Consider the following 18,556-nt stretch of genomic DNA (forward strand, 5'->3'; position numbering starts at 1 on the left):
TTATATAATTCTCCTCGTCAACAGAGGGCGGACGAAATCCATTTAACTTATATTGAAAAATGAAGAAGACATTTCCACGCGCTAGGCCTTCTGGGTAGGACATCTCCTTAGCGGCCATATTCTATTATCGCCAAGGCTGAAGGAGAGAGGAGTATCATGAAGGGGATTCGGGGAATAAGCCAGCTCTCGGTAAGGATATTGTTTAAATGTAGTGCAGAGGAATACATGATTCATCGGGAGATGATAATCAGATTGTTAATCACTGTTGGCGTTATCGGGTTTTGTAAAAAGTCAAAGGACCTCTGTCTGTCGTTCAGGTGTCAAGACAAGGGAGGAAGTAATCAACACTGCCACTCACCCTAGATCTAGGGTCAAGTGTATAACTAACATTTAAAAAATGCACAAGACGAAACCAACCAGTGTGGACTTAAGGACACAATACTTGAGAGTAGAACGAAACTGGGGCTCCAAAGGGTTCTCCGCAAATAACTGAAGTGGTCTCTCTGTCATCATTATGAAACATAAAGGTGATACTCGTATGTACACGTATGTGTGCGGTCAGATGCTGTATTATCGTCCTGAAAATAAACCAATAAATAAAATATCTAATGCTTATGAATATTTTCAGACAGAAATCTAGTTGTGAATGCATGGCCTAAAATATCTCTCTTCATAGAATCTCATTATACGAATTGTTGAATGTGGTATTATAACCGAGCATTCACCAGCAAGGTTGTGATTTACTAACTGTAATACTATTCTTTGCTTGGATTTTCAGACGAGGCTGTATGCAGCACAGGCTGCACGCAAGTTGGAGGCCGCAGAACACGTTTCTTTCCAACCACAGGAAGTCCAGGTCAGTGTGTTGTCAATTCTCTTCCTCAATGATGGTTCTGTTTGACCAACAGCACTCACCCGTCCCTAACTAGAGCCCCTGCACCTCTCTTACTCTCTCCTGGGGGGGCTACTCCTACCAGGATAGCCATGTATGGGAGGGAGTACAGAGGAAGGCAGGGTTGGGGTCTGTGTGCATCCTTTAACTTTGAGTTTACCAGACAGCACTACAGGCGTATTCTACAAACATTACAATTATTATCCCAAAGAGTCATATTGCTTATGACACCAACAATAGCTTTTGTATTGTTGTCAGTTAAACATTAAGATTACTTGCAACAGTTGACATATAAATCCAAATGATAGTTTGAATTTGTCAACTTTCTCCTATCCAGATTCAGACAGCCTTTCTTGGCACAATAACTGGACATGGCTACTTGGACTCACGTCTTTAGTTTTCCTTTCGATGAGTTTGAACCCGTCCATTGCTAACAGTAATCAACTTCTCATCTTCCGTCCCGGCCAGGTGACCAAGCTCCCCAGTGGACTGGTGATCGCCTCCCTGGAGAACTATTCCCCGGTCTCCAAGATCGGCGTGTTCGTCAAGGCCGGCTGCCGCCATGAGAGCCACGACAACGTGGGGGTCACCCACATCCTCCGATTGGCTTCTAACCTGGTAGGGCGCTGCCATAATCTGCATGCATGGAAGGCGTGCCTGGTTAAAGAGCCAGCCACTTTGGCCCCACATGATGCAAAGCTAGCCACTGCATGCTCATTAAATGACAGAATAAATCCTCAAGAGATGCCGTCCCCTTACTGAAGCTCACTTATTTGCGAATGCGTTCATTGTTCTAGCTTCAAGTGACCCATGTCAGGTGTGTTTTATTATAGTAGACCTGAGTGAAGCTGTTGTTCAAATGCATTTGCTCTTCCAGACCACCAAAGGAGCTTCGGCCTTCAAGATCTGCCGTGGCATCGAGGCAGTCGGAGGTCATCTGAGGTCAGTGGCCTGAGACCTTAGAAATAAAATGTTAAAATAGACTATTTGTCTAAAATAGATGATAACACAGGGTCCTGAACAGTGTTCTCATTCATTTGTGTGTTTTCTACCTTCAGCGTGACCTCAACCCGGGAGAACATGGCTTACTCTGTTGACTGCTTGAGGGATGACGTGTGAGTCTAATGGCGCCTTTTCCCCTACACACTCTCATCCTAAGGCCTATGACCATTTGTTCCTGTCATTTACCATGTGATATACAATACATGTATGACACCTGGTAAATAACGAGAAATGCTCAAATCTTGTTTTTCCAGAATCAACAGAACCATGACTGTAACTATTGTGCAGCGCTTCAGGCCAGGTTTCTGTTTTGCTTGTCGCAAAACAGAAAATTAGAAAGAAATATTTTTGGACTTGCAAAACTGATTAGTCAGTGACGAGCGCCGTGTATAAAGGTAAAAGGCAATCCAGACATTATTTATGATGGAATGTATCCATTTTAGTGGGCATAGCTTCTCCACCCTTTACGACATGGGTTCAGCCGACCAGTAAATTTGCACACCAGTCGCATGCCTCGTAAATTGTAAAAATGTTGGTTGCTGCTACTCGGCCAAATCTCTTAAAATTGGAACAATTAAAAAAACTTCGCTGGAGATGCACACAAGTTAATTATACACTTTTTTTATTGGGGATACGTCCTGAAAAGGTGGAGAACCCCTGGTCTAGACGAGCATTACATATGCATTATATCTTTTATACCTGGCGACGTCATTGACATCAGCAAGTCAAACTAGACAGGGGGCATGTTATTCAATGATCCTACAGCAGAGGTCCGATTACCAATTCATAATCACTCAATCGTGTTTTTCCTTCCCTTCCTCCGCCCGTGGGTTCTTCCCGATACCTCCAGGGATACGGTGATGGAGTACCTGATCAACGTGACCACGGCGCAGGAGTTCCGCCCCTGGGAGGTGTCGGCACTCACGCCCAATGTGAGGAGGGACGTTGATGATGCTGCAGACAGCGGCCATGTTGGTCAGTACCCCTCCACTTGATGAAGGCTAGCGGTTCAAAGCCGATCAGGCTGTTACGTGAGAGTAACAAACCAAAGCCTTTCCTCAGCGTCTGAATGTGTATTTACCGAAGTGACTTACAAGTGAGGGAAGCAAAAAGGCCTACGATCAATAATGGAGCAAGAGCAAAAATGCTGAATGAGCAGGTTTCTAAAAATAATAAAGAAAAACAAAACCGAGTGTGTAAATAAGCCCATTTTTGCAATGGAATTTCCTTATCCATATAGGAAATAATGGAGTTATTCTATGTCGATGTCTGTGTCCGGTCTTTTATTTTAAACAAGATATTTATTGTTTAACGGATGGTACAAAAATGTTGAATGCTCTACATGTACGTGAGAAACCACAGGGAATCTGGGAGGTCTGCGATTGTTTTTACTGAATGAATCTCTCCCACTCTCTCTCCCGCTCTCTCTCCCGCTCTCTACCCCCTCCCAGGTTTGGTTGAACTTTTGCACCAAGCGGCCTACAAGAATGCCCTGTCCAACTCCCTCTATTGTCCAGAATTCATGGTCGGCCACATTCAGTCCGAACACGTGAGAGCCTTTTCTATTCTAGTGGTTAGGAACCTGGAGACTTCCCCTTCAGTCATATTACAAGGATGTAAGTTGTCATGGAAGGAAACGTCCAACCTCTCTTGTTTTGCCTCCTCCACAGCTTCACCAGTTTGTCCAGAACAATTTCACAAGCGCCAGGATGGCTCTTGTGGGACTTGGTAAGAATCACTACCTGACAGTTAGCCGTTTTCTGTGGCGCACTGAATGTTATTGGGGTATTTACAAGGAAGGTAGACTTTATGGGTTTCACACAAACAATGATGGTCCTTCTACTAAATTCTAGGAATATATTGGGTGTCCATATAATGGTTTGAATTCCGTGATCGATCGCTAACGGTATGGTTGTAAGGAATAATTGAGGCTGAAACACTTTGACATAGTTAAGATATGTCCATTGGTGATGTATAATGCTCCATAACGCTTTGTGTAGCATTCCACTTTGTGTGGCTAAACTCTTTCTGCTGGCGTGAGTATGTCACATGGGGACCTTAATGCAGTGGTTACAAGGGGTTTAAAAGGAGAGTATGACTTCAGATTGCTGTAGCATCAACAACCAAGTATCGGATATTAGTGTGCCATATGACAAACAGGGGTTCTGAGGTACAGGGGTTCTCAGCATATTCGATTTGTGCAGTGTTTCTTTGGTGAGAAACCAGTATTTTGGTATTTTGAGGAGCCACACTTTGCCAGAACAGAAGCCTCGTAAATCCAGAAGGCATTTGGACTTCGCAGGTTTTTATATCGGTTTGGGACTTTTGGGACTGAATTACAGGTGTACGAGATTGAAATCCAGATGCTAAAAACGGCAAACATTGTTCTGAAATGCTCTGGCTAGACTAAATAATAATAATAATTAAAAAGCACCTTTCAAGGTACCAGAGGACACTGTACAAATAAATTGCATATACTTAATGAAAGTACATACATAGTCAATAGCAGTCACACACACATGATCTGATAACACTGACAATATGGACATAATTCACTCAGACAAGGACAAAAAAACAAGTGTACAGTGTCACCGCCCAGCTCTTGACGGTGGCAAAGATGGGAGACCAGACTAAAGAGTGAAATTAGCTTACATTTATTCACAAACCAAGAGTATAAACAACCAAACATATATATAAATGTCAGTAATCAGTAGTGTAAGCATGTGTGTGAATGTGTGTCAAACAAATAGAACAAAAGCAATGGCTGCATCAACAAGAGCCAGCCCAGATCTGCAGAAGGGTGAGCCTTAAATAGCACCACACCAGCCCAGGTGTCTCATCAGGAAGATGACCCTCCCACGACCTGGAACCTGCAAAGGGAGAGCAAAGCAGCAAAGAACACAGAGGCCCCTAGTGGAGTGGTGGGGTCGTCACACCCTCCCCCTTAAAAACGGGATTCCCACCAGGAATGCCGACCAACCACAACTACACAAAATGTTATTTAAGTATAGCCCACGTGTTCAACCAAATATTTACAAAAAAATTCTACCAAGGACATACAATGGTGTATCACCAAACAGCCCATGATAGCCGGCAATTAGCGTAGACAACTCAGCACGCCTCTCAACTGACAGCTGACCAAGCAAAGTGTCTAGGTTACGCAGCGTCTCAGAGTTTTTTAACCGGCCTCGCAGCAAACTCTCATCCGGTGGGGTCACACCATCATTCTCCTGCACAACCGAATGCTGTGGAGAACCGCTTTCCACTGTGGCTGCCACCGAAACTGACCTAACCGACCGGTCCTGCTCCTTGCCACTTGAATCAGAAACCGGTGGCGCACGCTCAAAATAGGGTTTCAACAGATTAACTTTCACAATTGCCTTAATGTTTTCCTTCATTCTTTTATCCCCAACATCCAACTCATAATACTCTGCAATTTTCACTAACTGTTCACGTGAGCAGCGCTCCAGCCACTCCTCTGATGGAGCTCGCAAAAAATCCTCCACACTAGCCATTCTCAGCTCCAGCCAACCAAACCGTTACCGTGGTCTTGTCCCTCTAACTGCCTAATCAAAACTAACTAACTCACCCCCTAGTCTTCAGGCGTTTTTGCGGTGGGTATTTACGCACTGAAACCCGCAAGCCCGGTGGAGCAAGCAGTAAATGCCGACCCCACCAGCAGCTTGGGACGTGCTCCCGAGACAACTGCTCCAGCCACATTTAACACCACACTACAAAACCCCCCAGCAATCTTCCAAGGGAAGTTGCTCTTCACCTATCAGGGACAAAACAACGGCAACTCTAATGATCACACATAGGACAAAGCACAGAAAACACTACCTTTAGCACAATTTCCTCCTGTTACAGCCACTTAAATTAACCAAAACAAAATGGATTGCTTACCCTCTAGTCCAAGTCTCCCGCGTCAACAGAATGTGAAGCCATTCACCAATCACTGAACTTAACAAGCTACAACCGCTCACTAACGTAAAACCTAACAGATCTTACAAACTACCCAAATACAAACCCCGGTCAACCGGAAATGGACGAGCCCCCACTTGTCACCGCCCGGCTCTTGACGGTGGCAAAGATGGGAGACCAGACTAAAGAGTGAAATTAGCTTACATTTATTCACAAACCAAGAGTATAAACAACCAAACATATATATAAATGTCAGTAATCAGTAGTGTAAGCATGTGTGTGAATGTGTGTCAAACAAATAGAACAAAAGCAATGGCTGCATCAACAAGAGCCAGCCCAGATCTGCAGAAGGGTGAGCCTTAAATAGCACCACACCAGCCCAGGTGTCTCATCAGGAAGATGACCCTCCCACGACCTGGAACCTGCAAAGGGAGAGCAAAGCAGCAAAGAACACAGAGGCCCCTAGTGGAGTGGTGGGGTCGTCACAACAGTAAATGTCGCATTGTCAGGCTAGCTCTCCCAGCAGAGTTTCCAATTGCAATTAACGATATTACACTGTCATTAAAAAAAATAAGTCCTGGGGTGCATTTTTTTTAATCACCAATAGATGTTTTAATGATGTCAAGTGTTTCAGGCTTTATAATTACCACAAAACCGACTTGTGATTGGCATAAACACATGGGTGTTGATTAAACGTCCCTTTCCCTTTCAGGTGTGGAGCACTCTGTTCTGAAGCAGGTGGGAGAGCAGTTCCTCAACATCCGCAGTGGGGCCGGGGCAAGCGGTGGTCAGGCCCAGTACCGCGGAGGTGAGACCTGCAGAACGGCTCACGTCCAGCAAGCTCCTGTTACTGTCATGTACTTCTTGCAAACACCCACATCCAACAACCATCAACACACAGATAAATAAACGAGATAAAATGCACACAAACACACATGATGTATATAGATATATCAACATATTTGTGATAAATGCTACATTTCTTTTTGAAGAAATCCTTGAATTTGTGTTCAATTGTTTTTCTCTCCCCCCTGTGGCATGAAGGTGAAATGCGGCAGCAGGCCAGGGGCAGCATGGTCCACTGTGCCGTGGTGAGTGAGTCTGTGGCGGCGGGCTCCCCTGACGCCCTGGCCTTCAGCGTGCTGCAGCACGTCCTGGGGGCTGCCCCCCACATCAAGAGGGGCTCCAACACCACCAACAAACTGGTCCAGGGAATCAACAAGGCCACCAGCTTGCCCTTTGAGGTGGGTGCAAACGGATGGCTGTTTCGCTAAATGTCCTTCTTTACTTTCCATTTATTTTAAAGTTTGTAATCCAAACTAGAGGAATACTTGTTGATTCGAGGAACTCGTGTGTTCATCCCATATTTGTTATTTTACTTCAATAGCCTGTTGACAGCTAGGTCGGCTAATAAACTCCTGTTTATTTATCTTCTACAGGCCTCTGCGTTCAACAGCAGCTACTCCGACTCTGGTCTCTTTGGGGTCAGCACAGTCTGCCAGGGTGCAGCCGCTGGGGATGTAAGTACTTCGACATGATTTAGAAAGGCTGCTATAGAAAACACATTTCTAATGGTAATATTGGTGACAGGGTATGCGGGTATGGGGAAGATCTCCCACTTGGTCTGTGAACGGGAATAATTGACCATATGAGACATCAGAAATTGACCTTTTATTTAAAAACAAACATAAGAATAACCTCTGTCCTTCCCATCATCCCTCCAGGTGATCAGGGCCGCCGTGGCCCAGGTCAAGGCGGTTGCCGACGGCGACGTCACCGCGGCCGACCTCACCCGGGCCAAGTAAGGGACACGCAAACACATGGAAATACAGTCCCAACAAAAAAACATATTTTATGTGTGATTACGGGTGTTGGGTTGGTGCCTCGGTATTAGTGGAGTATTAAAAGTAAGAACAAATGTAATCTCAGAGGATCAATGCCAGGTGTGTCCCTATATATTATGTAGTGTTCCAGAACTGTGTTACGGAGAAACACAAAAGGCAGCCAGTAACACTGTAAATATGTGTAACTTACGTAATGTCTTCATGTTCAATCGGTCTATCGTTTGTATATTCATGCTCCGCTACCATTGTAATTGCCCCATTTGACAGAATCCCCTCTTCAGACATGCCCGCGCATTCGAACTGTATCGGTTTGCAAGACAATTTAATGTCATCACCAGTTTGGGGAAACTACGATTACACGATCCAAAGGTTGATGTATTGATGTTCAACCAGAGTTCCACATTTGAGTTGGGTTATTTGCATTTATTACATACATGCCATCATAACATGAGTATTCTCTTTTTTTTTTTCATCCTAGCCAACCATTTAAAATTAATCTTATTTCAACATTTCTCTGGAGGACTGCAAACCAGGGCACTCGTTGCAGCCATTAGCTGGCCTACACAGAGTCTCTGTGGTGCGGCGGTGAATCCCGCCTATTGTGTGGCTCCTGCCCTCTCCTGACCCATGTCTGTGTGTTGGTCCAGGAACCAGCTGAAGAGCCAGCAGCTGATGTCTCTGGAGACCTCTGAGGGCTTCCTGGAGGCCCTTGGCTCCCAGGCTCTGGCCAGCGGGGCCTACCTGTCCACAGACGCCGCCGCCAAGAACATCGACAACGTCTCCCTCACCGACGTGGCCAATGTAAGATCACGCTTGTTTGCATCCTACGCCGTCATAGTGGAAGTAGTGTTGATTTTTTTTCTTCAACAACACATTATCAGAATCCCAGTTTTATTGGCAGGTCAACTTTCACATGCAAGGATTGGATCATGGTGTATTGGTGCTATACAGAAAATAAATACAAAAGAGCACAAGAAATGCAGGAAAAACAAGATAAAAAAAATATATATACAATCAAAAATATCTGTAAAATGGACCCGATTTTAATATACGTTATCAACATTAGGTTATTTATCGGTTCTTGTTTCGTTGATGCACATGTGTATACATAAATCACTTCTGATTGTGTTTCTGGACTGAATAATTGCGGTTATGATTGCTTATCCACGCTTTGTATCCGTAGGCTGCCAAGATGTTTGTGTCCGGAAAGAAGACCATGGCATCCGTTGGCAACCTGGGGTCCATTCCCTTCGTCGACGAGCTCTAATTGCTCTTATAAACTGTTCCGTTCCCTACCTATCTTTCCTCCTAAGCGGGTGAACTGGTTGGTTTTGACCGAAATGCTACAAGAGAAATGTCATCATTCATTATAGTAAAACTGGTATGAAACAATAGTCACAGGAGTTTCCTGTTTTTTTGGTGAACCTGTATAGAGTATTTCAGGGGTCCCAATCCACATGTTTGCCAACTTGAACTGTATAATTCATGTAAATTAAAGAATAAAATAACTATCTCAAAGATTTGTGAGTTTTTGGGGTGAGAAATAATGATGTGATATCTAAATTGTATGTATAATCTTGTCGTTTCAACTGTTTACATATTCCAAGGTTATGATTGATTTTATACTCTATCCATTGAGTCAGTCTTTCGTTGCACATGATGTAGGGATTCATCAATGTGACGTACGATTTATTGGGAGATGGCTAATCTCGCGAGATTGGCCATATACTCCAGACCGCTCCAGACCAGATGGACTAGACCGAGACGGCAGCAGGATCAGTGATCTCAGTTTGCATTTCATTAACGGCAGACAACGGTGCTCGATCTATGCTGCACAGTTACCGTTATATGTATTGAGACGACACAAAAAAACGACGTTGTCGTGAGTACGCTATATTTTCCCGTGGACCGCTACATTTAGGCGGAGACGTAGCCTTGCGAGTGTTGAAAGTAGTTTACGCATAACTCCTTGCTAGAAAATAGAGAAATACAACAAAGGACTTCGAAATAGTATAGATTTATTTTTCTGGAAAAAAAACCTTGATGTTCCGAGGATCCTTTACCTTTTTTGAAACGGCCACTTCAGAGCCAGATGCCATTGAGCACGATCAGCGATCCTCGCCACCTTTGCTGGGAAAGTGCCAACTGCTCGGGCCATGGTGGGCTGTTTGAAGAATACCACAAGGAACTTTAAAGGGATCTCGCACCCACTCCAGTATTTAGGGGTCGTTTCAAATGCACAGGCCAATTTGGCCTGCGGCGATTATTTCTATATCCACGGCGATGGCAGCGGAGAAAGGACCCGATATAAACAGTGTGTCTGTGTAAGCCTGCCACTGAACATGCCATATCCCTTCTCCCACTGGAGGGGTGCGATATAGACAATAGGACAAGCTGTCGAGTTTATCTCGCGCAGGGTCTATTTTTACTCACGCATTGGCTATGGATAAACTCACCATCATATCAGGATGTCTTTTCCTAGCTGCAGACATTTTTGCGATCGCGAGCATTGTCAACCCGGACTGGATCAACACCGGAGAATCCAGCGGTAAGTTAGGTGAGGATACTTCTTTGAATACACTTGATCTGGTTGTTAATGCATCCCTGTCTGATAGCCCACCAACGACGGCGATTTGAGCAAGGATTATGAGTTATGTGGGTGGAAACTGGTGTTGGTTATGCGGTCATTGTGAAACTCTTGAGTAGCTGTCTACTAACTATGGATCAAAGGACAGCGACAAGAACAGCACTGAATACAGAATGCTATACGGTTGTCCATGCAACTTTGGCATAGGCCTATAGGCTACATAGCCTACTCCTATATTCGTAAACAATAATTATATTACACATAACCACTGAGTTAGCCACTGACCCCCTTTACACAATGGTGAAGTGTGTGTGCGTGTTTATGTGTGTGTGTTTGTGTGGATTTGTGAGTGCAGGTAGGGATGGGGGGGGGGGGGGTATGATTATGGATATAGACTCACAATTTGACATTTGCGTGGGACACAGAGCAAAACAGCTGGACAGCCATGTAAGTGCCCCCGTAACAGCCCCTCTCTAGTCACTCTCTCCATCTCACTTTCACTGTATGACCCTCCCTGGATACGTTTTTTTTTCAATATTTTGTGGGTGTCCCGGTAGTTAAGTTCAACACACACACACACACACACACACACACACACACACACACACACACACACGGTACAACCTCATCCGTTTTGCCCAATTCATTCTGTAAACGCTAGTGATGGCAAGCCAAACGCTTTCATTCTGGGTGATCCTCAACTGCCAACAAGTTGACGTCATCCCCATCACCCTGAAGCTAAATCATTAGCATCAACGTGGAGTGGTAGGAAGGGGCAGTGTGTGCAAGCCAACGTAGCATCTACAACTTGCATCGAGCAGGATATTGTTGCATAATTCAACAGGCAGCCACCCACCCAATCAATTAAAAGGTTATTTTTTGTGCTTGCTAAGCCCAACACTTTCCTGGTAGTCATTCATCAAAATAGGCACAACAGACGTTTAAACTCATTCTTTTTTTTGTAGAAATAAATGAAAGCAGGCGGTGGGGGAAGCAGGGTTTTGTTGCACTTTAATTATCCTAATGTCAAATAGTTAGAAGTGTTGTTTATAAATGGAGTTGTATGTTGTGACTTTTAATTAGGCCTCCTGGGAATAAAAATTCTCCCTTCAGAGAATTAAAACTCTAAGCTCAATTATGACGGAAATTGCCCCTGCCTGGAAACACTTTTAATTAGTGGGTTTATGCGTACGTATTTGGGTGAGAGTTGTGTGTCAAAAACAAAGAATCAGTGTGTGTCAATTAATGTAAAGGGATAACATTGGTCTCTTCTGTCATACTTCCATATGACTGTTGCCTATTTATCTCCATATTTCTTACTTTATTATTTCCTTGCTTTTCTTGTACCTTCCATTCACCCTATATCCACGCCATTCATTTTATGGTTCATTCTTAAAGAGGATTTATTTTCCTTAATTGTAAACAACAATGCTCTCCCACCAGGTTCCTCCATAATTAACGTTGCATCACGTCCTGTGTCACACATTATGCAGACAGAACTGCTCACAGATGCAGAAAGGATGAAACACCCTGAGATGATTAGTGCATTGTTGTGGACACCGCTGTCTTGCATACCTGTTAGCCTGATATCGGCCGAAGTTTCTGTTTTCGTTTGTTGCTTTTACTCTCTCAAAGCCTTTGCCATGTAGCCTGTTGTGATTGAGTTCACGTTTTCCTGGGCGGTTATACTGAGTGTGTGTGTGCGTGTGCGTGTGTGTTGCGAGCATGTGTGCCCCTGCGTGCTACCTAGCTATTACGTAGGTATTCTGTTGTGAAGTAGTGGGAGAATGTCTGCCTCTGTGTGCACTTTTAACAACAACATGTTTTGGGGCCATCTGTGAAACTTAGGCCCATGATCAATCAAGCCGTTACCTGCCTTAAACTGCAACTTATTTTTTCAGTTTCAGGCACAAAGTAGGACACAACAAATAGAGTTCACAATATATACTACATTTGGTAAAATAACGGATGTCCGTTGTGACATTAACCTTACAATTAAACGTTTCTTGTAAATGGACCACATCATGGTTTTTAAAAACATTGCGGTGAATTGACCATAGCCATATACGTTTTTCATCCTTAAAAAAACATTTTCCATTAATGCATGCTCGGTGAACCTGCTCATAGAAATTCCATCCGACAAAAAAAAAGCCTCTATGGAATTTCCTGCCTGCCATTTCCCAGCGAGCCACATCCTCTTTCCCATAGCTCTTCTGTAAGACCTTTAAAATGCTCTTATCTTGTGGCTTATCCCACAACCTTCTTGCTTTTCTGAGTGAAAACGCTCTAACGTTTTATTGATCTCTCTGGTAATGCTTTCCTTCCTTGATGTTGTCAGGCACATGAAGGCTTGCCTGGAACAGCCAAGGATTCAGTTCCACTGGTCAAGAACCCTTCTGCTACCTTGATCCCTAAAACAAAGTCCTCAATAAGGTCCTTGTAAAGTCCAGGGCCTCACTAAGACCAGGTCCTCACTAAGAACCGGTCTTTACTCTCAGACTTGAGTTTTCACTATCTCTGAGGTCCTGATTAAGTCCAAGCCTTCAGTAAGAGTAAGTGTTCACAAAAAAACGGATTCTCAGGTCCTCACTCAGAACAAGGGTTAACTACGTCTAGGTCCTCACTAAGCCCAAACTATTCAAAAGCAAGGTCGTCCTTAATAAGTACAGGCCTGTATAAAGACCAAGTCCCCATTAGGACCAGTCCCTCACTGAATCCTCTCGGGGACCCACAAATCACTGGCTCCAACACTCCTCGAAATAGGGAGAGACAGGGCCGGAGACAGGGGTGTGAGGGATGATTTAATTAGGGCTTTCTCTCAGAAGCCTGCAGGCTGCTGTACCTATGCAGTAGGATAAGACGCCCTGCCCCTCCTAAAGTGATGAAGAGGGAGGCAGAGTACAGATCAAATGCATTCCGAGCCTAGCTATGCTGGTTTCATCTTTGTGTGTGTGTGTGTGTGTGTGTGTGTGTGTGTGTGTGTCACAGAACGCAGATTATGCATGCACAGTGTGTCAATTTGTGACTTCCAACGGGCTGTGCGTCGAGGACTTGGTACACATGTCATTTTGGTCACATGGCAGTGCATGTAGGTCTCCGTGTGGATATGGGGAGTTGTGTAGGTAAAATTGGAAACAGGAAGTGGCAAAAAGTCTCTCTATTCCAGTGACTCACCGTCGGGTGAATGCCAAATCGATTTTTGTTATCACTTTGTTCTGCGATTGATTCCAACTCTCCCAGTCTTTTATATATTTTATATTATATTCATCTTAATAGTCCGGCCTCCATCGTGTGTGTGTGTGTGTGTGTGTGTGTGTGTGTGTGTGTGTGTGTGTGTGTGTGTGTGTGTGTGTGTGTGTGTGTGTGTGTGTGTGTGTGTGTGTGTGTGTGTGTGTGTGTGTGTGTGTGTGTGTGAGATATAGAGAGACACTGGTGTTGGCCTGTGGCCCACCCCTGTCACTCTCCGAGCCTGTTGCCATGCCAACGGGTCCTTAACCGATATCCCTGCAGCGCTGTTTGAGCGGAACCCGCCTCGCGGTCATCTGGGAGGTCATTAGGTCTTGGGCGAGCGGACGTTCGGAAGACCGGCCGTGTATTGCTGACACCTCTGTCAAGCCTCACCGTTGCCCCTTCCTCATGGAGAGGGCGCAGCTATTGTGTTGACGAAGAGGGTAAACTCACCGCGGCTATACGGAGCGATATTCTACTCACAGTGGTGTTTCTGATGCGAGCCCATCGACTGCACCCTGGAAAAACAACGGTCCCCCTTGTGAGAGAGTCAGAGCAGTTACAGTTCGCTGAAGGGAACACCTCAACAATTAAGCAAGGCTCTAATGACCAAACCAGCATCACTCTGGTGGCCAAGACAACCTACTCTACATCCTTAGCTACCACTTTATTCTAACCGTGACTCTCTCCCTCTCTCTCTCTCTCTCCCCCCTCTCCCCCCCAGGCTCCCTCACGGTGGGCCTGGTGCGTCAGTGCCAGACCATCCACGGACGGGAGCGGACCTGCATCCCGCCGCGGCTTCCCCCCGAGTGGGTGACCACGCTGTTCTTCATCGTCATGGGCATCATCTCCCTCACGGTCACCTGCGGCCTGCTGGTGATGTCCCACTGGCACCGGGAGGCCACGCGCTATGCCCGCTGGATCGCCTTCACCGGGAGTACGTGGGCCGTTCACCACACACACGGATAGAGGTCCACGCGCCGTACGGGATGTTACATTCAGCCCTGTGAACACGGAAGGAAGGGCACACAAAAACAAAGCGCAAAAACTCGCACGGGTAGATGACGGGGCGGGATAGCGTAGTGGCTAGGGGGCATGTCTCCCGGGCAGAAAAGGTACCAGGTTCGATCCCCAGTGTCCCCAATGCAATCAACCCTGTGTGCATCCTTGAGCAAGATACATAGAAGTCGCCCCTTCTCTCTCCGACATGGCCCGTGTTTCACTGTAAGTTGCTTTGAACAAAGGCATCTGCTAAATGGTCCTATTTACCACATGGGCTTTTAGCTGCATAAGAGCATACTTAGCAGGCGTGCATCCATTTATGCCTGCCATCTATCGTTTGAAGTCTCTGTAATGCGCAGGTTTAAGAAAAACAACACGTTAACGGTGATGTTTAAAACCAAGAAAGCCTCCGCAACAACACATCTCTCAGTTATCCAGGGAGCGAGGCAGGGAAGTGTGAAATTGCGGCGGATTACATAACATTATCATTAGCTTACTTCATTTTGCATTCCGTCTTCCGGTCCTCTTGATTTCCCCCCAGGGCTATCTCCCAGCACTTCCTCTGTGCAGAGGTCACATCCCCTTGTGTTTTGTGTGTATTACTCACACTGTTCCTGGGTCACTTTTATTTTTGTTGCACAAAGAGCCCAATGAGCACATCCATATTTAGCGCCGGCGGATTTGGTTGTTAATTGAATCCTATTCATCTTTAAGGAGCCAAGCTCTAAATATCGAGCTGTGCGGGCGGGCACGCAGGGGGGGGGGGGGGGGGGGGGGGGGTGTGTTTGAACCCCACCCAGTAATCCTGATTGATAGTTCTGTTGTTTTTGCTCTCGAGTTAAAAGTAATGGAATTGCTCGTGATTAGCTGCGGCAGTAGCGTCCCACGCTCTCGGGGGAGGTGGGGTTTAGACAACGCTGTGTCGTGTGTGTGTCCTAGGTTGCTTTGTTGCCTGCAGAAAGCCAACAGTGGGACGGGAGGGAGAATCTGTGAGGTCCCCTGAGGGTGACAGAAAGGGGAAGAGGTTGAGGGGGAGGTGATGGGTGAGGAGTCAGATGGTTATAATGGCGGTGGGAACGCCTCCTTCATCGTGTGTGTGTGTGTGTGTGTGTGTGTGTGTGTGTGTGTGTGTGTGTGTGTGTGTGTGTGTGTGTGTGTGTGTGTGTGTGTGTGTGTGTGTGTGTGTGTGTGTGTGTGTGTGTGTGTTCCAAGAAGTTTCTTCGCACTTCTTGGAATAGCCAGCTCAGCTCTGTCCATTATAGAAGGACAAGCCACATGCACACAAACACACTCACAGATGCTTGCACTTATGGGACACACTTTACTTTATTAACAGTGTTTTGAGAGCTGTCCTGCTAATGGCTTTCACTTAATGGTTGTTCATAGACGCCGTTCTGAAAAACCTTGACGGCGCAGACTCATAAATGGACCGGCTCTATTTTTACAACCGGGAGAGAAAAGGGTTCTGTCTCACTTCAGCAGGGGAGGAAATGAAGACACAGTCCAGCAACAAGGGCTTTTTTAGCAATCTATCCATAGAAAATGTGATGCAGGTCGCCTTGATTGGATCAGAGAATCTCCGGCTGTTACCCCTACCTGAGAGAGAAATGGGGGCTGTGCTCTCATTATCTGGCAGACTTAATAATGGCCTCACCCACTTAATAAGATGATTCATGTTGATGATTATATCATAATCTTTGGGATTATTGTGCATTATGAGGGAGATGTGACAGTTTTGCTACTGGCAACATTTATTTTAGAGCTGACTAACTACTAAATATTGGGAATGATCCTCAATCAAATGGTTGTGGGTCTCCCGGCTAAAACGTTACTGGATTCCATTCCCCCATGTCTACTGACTCGGCATCATGAGCAATTCGCCCTAACCGTTACCTGCTCGTTGAAGGCATGCATCTGTCTGTGCTCAACGAAGTGCTAAATGACTACTAACGGTGACTGATTGTATTTTGTAACAACTCTCTCTCGCTATATCCCTCTGTTTGTCCGCAGTGGTTCTGTTCTGCATGGCGGCGCTGATCTTTCCCATCGGGTTCTACATCAGCGAGGTCGGAGGTCAGCCCTACAAGCTCCCCAACAACACCGTGGTGGGCTCCTCCTACGTGCTCTTTGTGCTCTCCATATTTTTTACCATCGTGGGACTACTGTTCGCCGGCAAAGTCTGCCTGCCGGGCTGAAACCTCAGACCCCGTTTTGTCTGCGAACGGCCGAGGAGACATTGCCGCGAAACAGAACTGGACCCTCGCGCGGTTTCAGTTGCGGAAGAGAGAACTTTGAAAAACTCGAGGATGCAACTTGGGAAAATAGTTTTGCAGATTTCTTTGTCGATATTTATGTTGTAGGGACGTAGCTAGCCTCCAGGACGACGTAGTTGCGTGACTGCGTCGTACCAAAATGTCCCGCCTTCCTCAGACTTGTGAGGTCACCAAATGCAAACCGGGACCACCGGAGGAGGCGTCTTTCATCCCAGTGTTCTCGTGTATTCTTTGCTTGGCGGAGGCGTCAGAATATCAAGCTAAGACGCCAGCGGCTAGCAGCCAGGAAAGGTCAAAGGTCATGTTTGACGATGAATGTTTTGCGGGATAAGGAGCCGGTCTCTTATGTTGTTGTTTTGTTATAAAACAATAAAAATAACAGATCACCCCTTAAACAGAATGTTACAGTTTGTGTTGTTTGTTTCAGCATTCTACTTCAGCCGTCATCTGTACAAACTAAAACAGACCATTTGTTGTTATGTTATATTTCTGGAAGCACTGTGATACTCATTAATGATTTTGAAAATATCATTAAAAATAACCCACGGAAACCGCCACTTACCCTACCCTTTTAATCCAAATGAATGGATAGAATGCTGACGTAGCATGTCACCTCTGCCCTGCACTTCACATCCAAGACACCAGACCTGTGGGCTCCGATATCCAAACAAAGGGGAAGGCCTTGCTCAGCGCAACCTTCGTCGTTGTTACCAAAGCAAGTTGTTTTTTGTTATTTCATTCGTTTTTGGGGTTCCAAGCAAATGTATTTTTGAGATCCTCTCCGGGGCGCTAAGTGATGTTAGAGCACACGCCCTGATGTGATGTCTACCGGGGAATCTTAAATTAGATCTGAGTCGATTTCAGGACCGCCAAAGCTATGATCATAAAAAGATCACATCTTTAGAAAACGGGGAGTAGGCTCAAGGCTTGTTCACTGTGATTCAAAAATAAGTGATGAAAAGAAAAAAAGGGCTATTGTACGAGAGGGTTATGCAACGCCTAATTATAGATTATTCCTGTGCAAGCAACTAACCTTAAGCGTAAGGCTGGCTCCAGCTGTTACGTCCCACACACAAACAATCTCGTCCCTTTCACGAGAGCCGTGTGCAGAAAAAAATAAAAGCAGTGCCCAGGGAACATACAGGATGTGTTTGGGTTGCTATGGGAACGGCTGAAAATGATCTGCTGTGTGTGTGTGTGTTCAACACCCGTTTCACAGTTGAGATCAGCTGGGGGTGGAGGTGTGTGGAGTTGGCTGGGGGGGATGGGTAAGTGTCTTCTCATGAAGGTCATCTCGGGGAAGGGGCCGCTGTGATACAATAGAAGGTCCATGATGTTCCAGCGACGGCGCCTCTCCCACTGCCCTTCTCCCCAGCTATACGGCTCCTTCAAGGGCTGCTCTGTTGACGACCAGGCCCCTTTCCTTTTCCTTAAGGGTCTACTATGGGTGCATCCTCCTTGCCCATTGCCCCTGGTTTGTCTTCAGAGAGAGAGAGAGATGGAGAAAGCGAGTTTGTTTCCATGGTAACAAACGCCATTATAGAGTTCAACTGTAAAGTTAAAAGTGTGCTCTCTCTCTCTCTCTCTCTCTCTCTCTCTCTCTCTCTCTCTCTCTCTCTCTCTCTCTCTCTCTCTCTCTCTCTCTCTCTCTCTCTCTCTCTCTCTCTCTCTCTCTCTCTCTCTCTCTCTCTCTCTCAAAACAGAAGACTATTAATAGCTTCATGAATCAATGTTTTCACATATTTATAAAAACCAAAGATTTGCTATTATGATACAAGAATTAGCATGGGCTTATTGGCTCAATGTA

General features: G+C 45.6%; 2 protein-coding genes across 3 annotated transcripts; both read left to right on the forward strand.

Moving 5' to 3' along the window:
* The first annotated feature begins 78 nt into the window (after positions 1 to 78).
* LOC130370969 (cytochrome b-c1 complex subunit 2, mitochondrial) lies at positions 79 to 9,177 on the forward strand. The gene is made up of 14 exons (XM_056576547.1): positions 79 to 189; positions 779 to 856; positions 1,361 to 1,510; positions 1,770 to 1,834; positions 1,951 to 2,007; positions 2,745 to 2,869; positions 3,346 to 3,443; positions 3,565 to 3,622; positions 6,528 to 6,623; positions 6,860 to 7,059; positions 7,255 to 7,335; positions 7,540 to 7,616; positions 8,307 to 8,460; positions 8,843 to 9,177. The coding sequence occupies exons 1-14, from the start codon at positions 157 to 159 to the stop codon at positions 8,924 to 8,926; spliced, it is 1,356 nt and encodes a 451-aa protein (XP_056432522.1). The 5' UTR covers positions 79 to 156; the 3' UTR covers positions 8,927 to 9,177.
* A 94-nt stretch (positions 9,178 to 9,271) lies between these two features.
* Positions 9,272 to 18,146, forward strand: LOC130370976 (uncharacterized protein C16orf52 homolog B-like). 2 transcript variants are annotated; one of them, XM_056576553.1, is made up of 3 exons: positions 9,272 to 10,216; positions 14,199 to 14,411; positions 16,487 to 18,146. In XM_056576553.1, the coding sequence occupies exons 1-3, from the start codon at positions 10,102 to 10,104 to the stop codon at positions 16,669 to 16,671; spliced, it is 513 nt and encodes a 170-aa protein (XP_056432528.1). In that variant the 5' UTR covers positions 9,272 to 10,101; the 3' UTR covers positions 16,672 to 18,146. The 2 variants fall into 2 exon arrangements, with proteins under 2 accessions (XP_056432528.1, XP_056432530.1); XM_056576555.1 differs by having other exon boundaries at positions 9,272 to 10,207.
* The last annotated feature ends 410 nt before the right edge of the window (positions 18,147 to 18,556 follow it).

This window comes from Gadus chalcogrammus, chromosome 18 (assembly GCF_026213295.1).
Source record: "Gadus chalcogrammus isolate NIFS_2021 chromosome 18, NIFS_Gcha_1.0, whole genome shotgun sequence".
Taxonomy (NCBI): Eukaryota; Metazoa; Chordata; class Actinopteri; order Gadiformes; family Gadidae; genus Gadus; species Gadus chalcogrammus.